Genomic DNA, 10,790 nt, shown 5'->3' with positions numbered 1-10,790 from the left:
AAGTCAAATTCATCTTCTGTGCCTATGTGTATGCATATATCCTCTAAGTGAATCAAAATGAGTGATGTTTTGGTTGCTGCTGATGTGCCAGATCGAAGGGGAAGCCTGGAACTAAATGTTTGTAGTGCAGGTTAGATGGATAGGTGCCCACAGCCAAGAGCAGTGGGTGGAAACTTAATTAAGTCTTTATAATGGAGTTATAACTGAGAGAGGAAGGTAATTTGGAGAGGGACAGAGCTTGGCTAGGCGGGCTGCAGCTGATCCTGCCAGAAAGGGTATAAAGTGTGTTTTCCCCTGTTTCCACAGCCACCTTCCAGCTCTCATGGGATTGCACACACACACAGAGGCAGGTGGGTGGGGTGTGTATGTGTGGGGGGGGGACTCTTATTCTGACATACACTCTTGTTTTATTTATTCATTTATTGCAACTGATGCGTAGCAACTCTCTCTCTCTCTTTCCCTCCGTCACACACAAACATAAAAACAGTGAGAGCCACAGAGACACAAGTCAGGACCTGCTGCCTTGATTTCTAGACGGGTGAAAATCTGAAATCACAGACCTGCTTATATGGCCATCTTCCACCGCTTAAATTTCCATTTCAAGGCCAGATGCAGGGGCCTGGATAACAATTTGTATCTTTCATCTCCTCTCAATTGCAGCAACAACCATGTTAGACAGGGTGAGAGATTAAGTCATGTCTGCTAATCCTCGCAAGCTGTGATCTATGCAGGAGCAGCTATGGGTCTGTAGCTGCAGCACTCCTTGGTTTGAGAGTCTGGGAACCCTCGGCATGATTTCCCAATCTCCATGGTCATAAGGTTTCATATTAACTGGAACATGTCACCCTTTCCTCAAAGGATTCCCAGCTCCGTTTGCTATTTGGCAGAGCCGTGCCTAACTCTGCCTGCCTCTATTAGTGGAAACAGTAGGCCTACAGTATGTTGTTTGCAGCCATTGGGCTCACTGTGGCCAGCCTTTCCAGGCAGTGTTGGGAGAGATTCACCCACCATAAGAGGTCACAGACTGAATAACTCATTTATTCCGTTAATAGAAGTGAATTGCTTTGTTAATGTGAGGGGAAATAGAGACTGGCGTGTGCTTGGTGACAGAGGATCAAGCATGGACAGTGGATAAGGTGAGGTGAGGTCAGGGTGTTACCAGTGGACAGAATGGCCTCTAACTCTGCTTTTATAGTGAAGCAGCAGTGGGGCAGTGAGGGCAGTCAGTGTGCCAACAGTCCCTCAACATGAGTATCCAAAAAAAGATGGCACAGAGTATTACACACCAATATTAATACATTTGTCTCAGAAACTAATCAGATTGCTATATATTGTTTCAGCCAACAGCATTTTATCTCAGCCACTACTTTCAAAAAACTGGATATAATAGTTATGACATATGGCTAGGTTGTCAGTTTACCGTTCAAAGCCAAAACATAGCTTTCCAGCCGTCAACAAACTAATGAAAATATGCAGCTACAGCAGGCTACTGCCTTCAGATCAGCGACAGTCTATTTCCCAGAACTAAAACAGCTCATCGACCGTTCCATGTCACGATTGCAATGCAAACTGAGGCTATTTCTCAGTCAGTTGGATCAATTTTGATAAGGTGTTTCGTATAGTGTGCCGACATAATGTAGCATCGTAATTTCTAAATTTACTGAAAATCTGTGGTCTACAACTATCCAGTCAAAACATCACATCCCATGAATTAGACTGACCCTACATAAACACTGCGGCCCAGTTAGCAGGTAGCTAGCAACTGTCGTGTCTGTGGTGATAGGCGTGCTTGTTTATTCCCTTCCACGTTTAGTATCTACGCTGTTCGAGAAAACCCTATTGCAAATGTTAGAAAATGACCAGCTAGACGTATTCTTAAGTAAATTCCTTAGCTTTAGTATCTCTTGTAACGTAATGTGGGCTAGCTAACGTTAGCTAGCCTAGCCTTATGTACAATATGGCTAACATTAGACTGGTCCTAGCCACAACTGGTTTTCATTTGGATGAAAGACGTTCTCAAACATCACATTTATTTCGGTCATGGTGCGTTTTTGTAATTTCGTTTTTACACTTGATGGATTGATATTTTGTTTGTTCTGGGGCTAGCGTCATCGTATGCTCATTTGCTAACCAACGTTTGGCTAACGTTAGCTAGCTAGCTTATCCTTAGCAGTAGACGACACAACCGTGTAAAGCTAAACACTGCACATTTTTCAGAAACTGGGTTGCGCAGTAATGTTCGAAACTGAACTATATCACTCCGTCCACTCATATTAAAATTATTGAGCAAGTGTGAGATCGCCTGACCCACCCTTTTTACACGAGGGGCTGGTAGCTGTGCTCGTAAAGGCAGCTTGACAATAAATGTCGTTTGTTTACGCTGCGTTCAGAGTTCGCTCAACCCCCTGCCCACAACATATCACTCCGCACAAGACACAAAATACTCATGGTGACACATTTAGTGGTCTGTTGATTACCAGAACAACACACATTATACCGTTATTGGATGAGCAATAATTGCCTACAAAAACAAGCTGTATTTGCTTGTTTTCTTATATGAACAGTCAAAACGGACTAGTTTCAGTGAGAGGTGTGTTTCATTTTGTTGAAAACACAGGAGGGTTTTGATTATTACGAGTGTGGTATTGGGCTGTTATGCCAGAAATTAAAAATAAAAGCTGCATTATGATGTGGAAAATAAGTCATTTGCTTTCAGTTAAAGCATAATGGCGTTTTAAACAGTTTTAATGAATTTGTATTCAGCAACTTTCTGCATCTCTCCCCTTCATTTGTATATAGTAGCGTCCTTAAAAATGCTCCGGACTGCTTTCCTCATGTGGTTTACGTACTTTTGATCGACTATTGAACTAACCAATAAGAAAATACTTTAAGCTTAGCAACAGCAAAGTTACTCTGTTGTCCAATGACCGAAGAGAGGGATGGGCTGTAGTCCGCTCAACAACCCAACATATGATTGGTCTATATGTTTGTCCGTTATCCTCGATTTGTGGTCTATGTAGTTTAGAGTGGAGGTCTGCGCTAGTACTAGCACTGAAATTAAAACTACACGCCCCACATCCCAGCTGGTGTTGTAAGCAGCAGCATGCGCACGACAAGAGGCGGAGCTACTATATAAACACGAGCTCCTTCTTCTTGAGTAGCACACTGGACACTGTTGTGGCGACGGAACGTTATCTCCGGGTGAACTATAGCTCCGGCAGCAACGAAACAGTTAACGGTAGTTAGCAACAGTAGCTCTGACGAACCCTTTGAGGAGTAACAAGTGTTTACTATTCTGAACTTTACTTTTAAAATCGCGACAGTGCGCTTTTAAACGTCAAACTCAACTTTCCTCAAAAAAGAGTAATCGTGGCTCATCATCAAATCGAAACAATATTTTTTGTCAAATTAAGTTTAACGTGTTTTAAAGAACTTCAAAGCTGGGTTTGAGCAGGAGCATCACCTGAGATGTGGTAAGCGGAGGCAGCCCGTCAGCACAACATCAGGATGACAGAACCGAGCACTGACCAGACACATCACCTGAAAACTTCAGACACCCCATCAGGTGGGAGCGGAGCCGTTTTGGAGCATCTCCCAGCCAACGATCATGCTGGACCGGAGAACGGCGATAGGGGGCGACAGAGAGACAAGCAGCAGCAGCAAGCGGAAAACGGTGGAAGGGATATCAACACAGACAAGTTATGGCAAATGCAAGGCGGACAGAGGGAGGTGTGCCCTGCCTTAGCAGCCGGAAACGCGCTCCCCAAGTGCCCAGTTGCAGCCCAGCCTCGCCAGGAGCCTGGTGTGGATGCGTCGGGGGAGGGCAACCTTGCTGCACACGGGAACAGCGGGGATGGACCGCTGGAAGAGACTTTAAGCCAGGTGCAAGGGGAGAGCTGCATGCACGTCGACTCCGACACTGGCACGGATGCGCGTCAGGGCAAGAAGAAGCACCGGCGTCGGCCGTCCAAGAAGAAGCGCCGCTGGAAGCCTTATTTCAAACTTTCCTGGGAGGAAAAGAAAGCCCTCGACGAGAGAGAGACTGCCAGGGCTTCCCGGGTGAGAGAGGAGATGTTCGCCAAAGGGCTCCCAGTGGCCCCCTACAACACCACCCAGTTCCTGATGGATGAGCACGACCGAGAGGAGCCCGATCTGAACACCGAATCCGGGGTCAGGCGGCCCGCCGGACCCGGGGGCGGCGGCTTAGGTGGCCGCACGGAAGACACGGGCAGCGAGGAGGACTTTTACGACAACGAAGAGGAGGAGGAGGATGATGGCAGCGGCGGAGGCAGCGACGGTATCGGGAGGCCCGGGAATGCAGGTGGAGAGTTTCTCCAGAGGGACTTTTCCGAGACCTACGAGAAGTACCACGTCGAGAGTCTGCAGAATATGACCAAGCAGGAGCTGGTGCAGGAGTACCTGGAGCTGGAGAAGTGCATGTCCCGGCTGGAGGAGGAGAACAACCGGCTGAGGCGCGCCATGGAGCCGGGGGGGCTGACCGCGGAGAGCCCGCCGGGCCGGCTCAGAGAGCTGGAGACTGAACTGGAGAGACTGAGGGCCCAAAACACGGAGCTCCGCCTGCAGAACCAGCCGGGCAAGGACAGGGGCCAGGTCGCCACCAACTGAGGGACTAAACACAATTTGGGGAAAAAACCCTTTCAAATAGGTAAAAACAAAACACGGGACTTAAAAACAGGATTTTTTTTAATTGTCATCAGTTTTCTGTAATCGGTTTGTCACCTGGACGGTTCGGTCCTTGCATTGCAATGCAATACTTGATGTTTCTTTTTCTATTTGGACTGTAAGGGTGTCCTGTTCAAAACTTTTTCCAAGAAGGAATGTAAATATTTCAAAAAAATAATATTCTTTTTATAAAGAGAATGTATTTGACGATATGAGAATATTTTGTTTTTGTTTTCCTGGTCGACTTCGTAAGTATGCATTGAAATATATTGTCCCATTTTTGAATCAACAAAACATTGTATGTTGCTTATTTCCCAAAAATTGAATTGTTAAACTACTAGGCCTACAGCTAATTGGGCCAGCTTGCAAATATTTTTTTTGCAGAAATAAATTCCCGAGTGAACATTTTAACAGTTGTGTGTCAACAGAAGGGCAAATAAAATTTTGAAATTCTGATAAAACTGTTGTGTGTTAATGTCGCCTATTGTATAAGACATGAAACGCTTCAGTAAAACTGCAGTGTAAAACTTACAGAGATTTTGTTAAGGAAGTACAAATTACCCACAAAGCTTTTTTTTTGTTGTTGTAAAAATCCAGACATCAGTGGGCTCTGAATAGCAAGAATACAGTGGAGTGGAAGAGGGGGATGGGCCGTGTGGTAGTGATGTTCCTCATGAAGGTTAACCCACTCTTAAGTAAAACCTATGAAGCCTAGCCAAGGCTATTATGTAAGATGAAATGCAAATTGAAATTGGTTCCCTCTTTCTCTTTCTAAACATTTGCTCATAAGCGAAAAGCCAGTCATGCCAAAGGCCAAGGAATCTGCTGCAAATGGCTCCATAATTACTTGGGAGGATTATCTGTTTCAAAAGGTTGTTCTCAATAGTATTTGGTAAGTTATTACAGAATGCATGAATATTTCACTATGCAGTAATCAGTTGGTAGAGGAAGCCCCAATAGTTGAGATCAAGTTCTCTTGATGTGCAGAGGCAATCTGTGCTAGAAGGCCTGGAGAGACTATTCATCTGCAGCCTCTAGAGGGCATTATCCGTCTTCCATTTTAAGTTGGCTGCACTACCAAACATATGCCTCATCTGCCATTGTCAGGGCCCTACCTCATATCAAACTCTCTGCTGAAGCCTTTGGAAATCAACATGTTTATCCTACCTTTGAAATGAATCATCATCACATATGAGAAATAAGATTGCATGTCTCGCGAATGATCCCCAAAGCATACACACACATATAAAAAACAACCTTTTTAAACATAGTTCTGTTTATTTACATCATATAACCTTGCTTTAAAGCACACAGCCAAGAGGGAAATGGTTTCAGGTGGACAACCTTTAGTCCAGTCATTTTCATATTAGATAGTTTTACTCAAAGCAATTCCAAATGTACACAATACAATATGTTACATATTCAGACAGTATGTACAAAAAAGATATTCAAATACAACAACAAAACATTAGGTAAATCACATTTCAGACAACACACACACCGAGTGTTGAGTTTATTTTTTTTCCTGTTGATGAAGGCATGGGCAGTTTGACTTTGAATTTGCGCAGTTCATCACAGGAAGTCTGATGTTGTCTGGTATGACCTAATGCTGTGTTAGGAGTAGGGCTTGTTAGGTGTACCATATTCATATACTGTGGATCACTAGGCAAGAAGGATGACCTCAGTTTCTGAACAAAAGCAGCTGAGAGAATACCATGCCTTTTCCCTCTTAGCAGCGTCAGTAATAGCTGTTAATGCCTGTGTTAAAGGCAAAGAGAGTGCATAGACATGTCCTTGGCTTGAGTGTGCTTTTAACAGCCTCTCAGATAGACCGCTTGTATTTAATGTACACATCTTTGGGTCAGCGCCTAAGATATAACATCAGCCGCAGGAGAGGAGGGAGGCTCTCCAGGACAGGTTACAGGTTACAGGCTACAGGCCCGGAGACCCAGAAACAACAAAGGGAAATGGAAAGATAAGAACTGACCATGGCACCGCAGAACAAAAACACATTCCAGAAATCAGGCACTTGTAGAACAAATCTTGAGGTAAGACAAGACTATAACTTAAATTGTTTTTTTTGTGTTTTTTCTCAATGGTTTATTTGGTCAGACCCACTCGGTGGGTGAGGACGAAAACAAGGGAGTCTCTCGTGACTGTGAAAGATAGATCCTCGCACCTTCAGTTGTTATTAGTTCCATGGTCAAGATGAGAGATGAAAACACACAAGATTCATGTTACTGGGCGTTTGTGTTCACTTCCTCTTAATGTACCCTATTCCCAGTCAGGGAGGATTTACTCCAGCCTGGCTTTATGGAAAACCCTGTCATGTAACTCCTAGATAATAAATGTGCAGACAGATTAACACTTAGTGGGGACAAGATGAAACCTGATCAGAACTGACAGAACTGCAAATGTAGCAGTTTGTATACTACACAATGCATTAATAATCCTTTAAACACTGTCAGTTTAGCATTTTCTCTGTCCCTCATACACAAAAGGACATGCTTTCTCTCCAGTTCAGTTTTCTGGTGTAAATGTGAAAAGACCTGCTCAGTAATCTCAAATGTGAAATTCGTAACGGGACAAATGCTATAAATGAGTGTAACTGTCACACAGTGTGGCACTGAGCTGCCGCCTTCCTTGCCTATAATATACCCTAATGTATTAATTACTGAGGTAAATTTCTTTTATCTTGCTACATGTAATTACTAGATAGTTTTTGTACACGTTGCTGCAATATTGTTGAAAGTATAGTCACCGCCGTGTTAGATAAAGGTCTTATTGATAAGTGTTGAGCGAGACTACATTTCATGAAGTAAAGTATTTCTGCATAGTGCTGAGAATCACAGAGAAAGGCAATCTATGAGGAAATAAGGAACAGGCTTCGTCATGTTTAGCTTTTATCTTGTCTGCTTTGAACAGGTACACCCGAGAGGTGAAATCACAATAAAAGTACTTATTATTTTCATACAAAATATATATAATATATATATTGAATATAAAACAAAAAAGAATATATTAAGGGAAACATTTCAAGTAACATCTTGAAAAAAATGACTGTGCACTTGTACGCACTTTTGTAAACCATAAAAAAAGAACTGAAAAAGTAAAAACAAATATGATAACATAATATTTATATTTACAAGGTTAACTTAACAAGGCTTTGTACAAATGTTACAAAATAGTTCAACACAAACACCTGCACGCTCAGACATTACCACGGACATTGTTGCGCAAACACACAAACGCACAGATAAACATTATTAACAAGTACTGACAGACAACTGTATTTTGTGTGTGTGTGTGTGTGTGTGTGTTTTTGTATTCTCTCTATTGTTATGAGCATAAATGCCAATATTACAGTGTCTATGGTCTGAGGAGTAACAGATTAGGAAGACTGATATGCAAAATCAGCTCTGGCCTGAAAGCTGAGATCCCTCTTGAAATGGCTCCAACCTGACCAATTACCTTTTGTAATCAGTGTGTGTGTGTGTCTGTATGTGTGTGTGTGAGGGGGAGGGGGGGTGTCTGTGTTCCCCTGTTCTGGCTCACCAAAGTAGGTTTTTTGAGATATATAGTAACTGTTAAAATCCACATTGGTGAGAAGCACCATTCTCTAAAGAACCAGTTGAAGGCTGCGATTGGTCAGCATCCTTCTGTGGTCACTTGAGGGGACACAAACCCCTAAATTCATTTCCTCTGTCAGGAAGGAAGAGAAGACAGGAAGGATCGGGGTGTTGGGTTATTACTCGAATGAGAATTCTTGGCTGTAACATTGACTGTGATGAGGTCTGTCTGTGTCTCTGTCTCATTACTGTATCATCTCTAGAAAAGCACACACAAAGGGGGGGAGGGAAAAAAAAGCTTTGGCAACACTGGAATGCCCCTTGCCATGCAAATGAGGCTTATCGAAAAGAAAAGGGTGGGGCAGAAGGGGGGGGGGGGGGGGGGGCTGCTGTCGAGACCTGTCGTTTGGTCCACTGTGTTGCACACTACCCCGCTACACTGCCGTCAGTCTACTGCGCAGGAGAGGAGGGGGGGGGCGGGGATATGTTGGCCAGGTTTACAGGTACTGGTGGAATCTAGAGGCGGGCGCTCGACGTGCAGCCGGTCCCGGGTCGAGTCCCTGGGGGTCATGAGGCCCTGGAGGTTTGGCCTGGTTGGGGGTGGCGGGGGACAGGGGGAACTCGCTGACGGTCAGAGGGGGTCTCTTCTCGGACGCCTCTGTCGGGGAGACCACCACCGTGTGTCTGCGCCAGGCCCGTCTCTTCCTCCGCGTCTCGGGGGACAGGGGCTTCCGCAGCCCCACGCTGCGCAGGTCGTCGGCCGAGCCCAGCAGACGGGCCCGGACCTGCTCCGCCAGAGAGCCGCGTCCCGCTCCCTGTCCGGTCGGGGTGAAGGAGGCGGCCTCGCTGGGCGGCAGGGCCGGTCTGGGCCGGCCCGGGCGCAGGCTCTCCTGGCTGCTGCCCGAGGAGGGGTTGGTCCTGGAGGTGTCCCTCCTCGCTCTGGGGGCGCCTTCTGCCCCGTCGCCCGGCGCCGAGGCCCCCGACAGCTCCAACAGGTCCAGGGAGCGAGCCTTGGCCTTCTCCCCCTTCAGCTTCTTCCTGGCTAGAGTGTCGCACTGGATCAGCTTGTGGGAGTTGAAGGAGGGCCGTGAGTGCAGTTTGTGAGTGGTGGAGGAGGAGGAGAAGGAGGAGGACGAGGGCGTGGTGGACCGCGCCCCTCCTTCGCTCCTCTCCCCGGGGTCCTGTGTGTGTGTGAGGGGTGTGGGCGGGGCAAGAAGGGCTGTGGGTGAGAGAACATGGGGTTTGTAGTGTGTGTAGAGGAAGCTGCGGGGAGCCGCTGGCGGCTGTGTGTTTGTGTTTGTGTTTGTGTTTGTGTTTGTGTTTGTGTTTGTGTTTGTGTTTGTGTTAGTGTTTGTGTTTGTGGGTGTGGGTGTGGGTGTCGGCGGGTGCTTGTCAGGTCTCTCCTGGGTGAGGGAGCGCGAGGCGAAGCCGCTCTCGTTGTCCGTCTCGCTCACCAGCTCGCTGTGCTCGTCGTCCGCATCGTCGCCCCTCCCCTCCGACACCAGGCTCCGCCCCAGCGTGGAGAGGGTGGAGTAACCTGAGACGATGGAGCGCGCGTCCTCAGGCGCTCGCCACGGCGGCCCCTTCACCCCCGCCCGCACCTCCTCCTCCTCGTGGAGCAGCATGGCCGCCTGCCCTCCTTCCTCCTCCTCCTCTTCCTCTTTACGGCACGGCCGACTGGGAACAACCACCACCACCTCCTCTTCGACCTCCTCTTTTACTCCTCCTTCTACAACTTCCTCATCTTCCTCCTCCTCCTCCTCTTCCTCTTCTTCTTCATCGTCATCCTCCTCTCCCTCTGCTCGAGGAGCAGTGTCTCCTACCGGCGACTCCGCCTCCTCCTCTCCCTCTTCTGCCCCTAGATGCCCGGCTTTGATTGGCTCGTGCTCGGAGTCGTCGTCGGTGCTGCTGCCCAGGAGGCGGGCGTTGTGGCGCTTCCTGCGTTTGCGGCCGGTAACGGCGGACATGATGGACAGAGTCAGGAAGTCCTTGGCTGTGAGGTCTCGCTTTGACCCCCACGACCCCTGAGAAAGGAACAGCCACCAAATGAAAAGTCACACAACTGCCAACTAACGTTTACTGTTCCACCATCTTACATTACACTTTCTACTCATGATATGAAGGATTGCATGTTTAACCACTAATATCTTGTCTTATGTCTTATTAGTTACCTATCTTCAAGTTTCTAACAATAAAAACATCTGTGTATGAGTAGAGCATCAGCAACTAGACTAAGCTATTACCACGTAAAGAGACCTTACCTTTGATTTAGCTGAGTCACTGTTGGTTGAGTCTGGGGGGAGAGAGAATAGAGAGAGATCAGGGGGTCAGATCCACTGCAGTTAACAAAAGGCCAGGCAGGGGCGGTGAACGACAGAGGGCACAGAGACAACTGGTGTGGTCATCACTTTTTTTTAAGGTCTTTTTTTTTAATGTTCTCTTAAAAAAACAAAACAAATCGCTCTAGTAAATTATAGGGAACTCTTCTTAACTCTGTGCCGTCTGACGCTGACCAGCCACAAAAACGACGACACTGAT

The 10,790-nt window shown here is 46.6% G+C and overlaps 2 protein-coding genes across 8 annotated transcripts in view; one reads left to right on the top strand and one right to left on the bottom strand.

Moving 5' to 3' along the window:
- The first annotated feature begins 3,177 nt into the window (after positions 1–3,177).
- Positions 3,178–5,138, top strand: hexim1 (HEXIM P-TEFb complex subunit 1). The gene has a single exon (XM_071909303.2). The coding sequence runs from the start codon at positions 3,508–3,510 to the stop codon at positions 4,624–4,626; it is 1,119 nt and encodes a 372-aa protein (XP_071765404.1). The 5' UTR covers positions 3,178–3,507; the 3' UTR covers positions 4,627–5,138.
- An 809-nt stretch (positions 5,139–5,947) lies between these two features.
- Positions 5,948–10,790, bottom strand: part of arhgap23a (Rho GTPase activating protein 23a) — a 55,207-nt gene continuing 50,364 nt past the window's right edge. For all 7 annotated transcript variants that reach the window (XM_071909283.2, XM_071909284.2, XM_071909286.2 and 4 more), the window contains 2 exons: positions 10,514–10,545; positions 5,948–10,276 (listed from right to left, as the gene is read on the bottom strand). In XM_071909283.2, coding sequence (XP_071765384.2) covers positions 8,750–10,276; positions 10,514–10,545 — 1,559 coding nt within the window. In that variant the 3' untranslated portion in view covers positions 5,948–8,749. The remainder of the gene's footprint in view (positions 10,277–10,513; positions 10,546–10,790) is intronic.

The sequence above is a fragment of the Centroberyx gerrardi genome, chromosome 7 (assembly GCF_048128805.1).
Source record: "Centroberyx gerrardi isolate f3 chromosome 7, fCenGer3.hap1.cur.20231027, whole genome shotgun sequence".
NCBI classification, from domain to species: domain Eukaryota; kingdom Metazoa; phylum Chordata; class Actinopteri; order Beryciformes; family Berycidae; genus Centroberyx; species Centroberyx gerrardi.
The sequence above is the reverse complement of the archived record's forward strand: the minus strand, read 5'-3'. Positions and strand labels throughout refer to the sequence as shown.

Coding starts and splice junctions, on each gene's coding strand:
- hexim1 (XM_071909303.2), top strand. CDS start 3,508: ATGACAGAACCGAGCACTGACCAGACACATCACCTGAAAACTTCAGAC.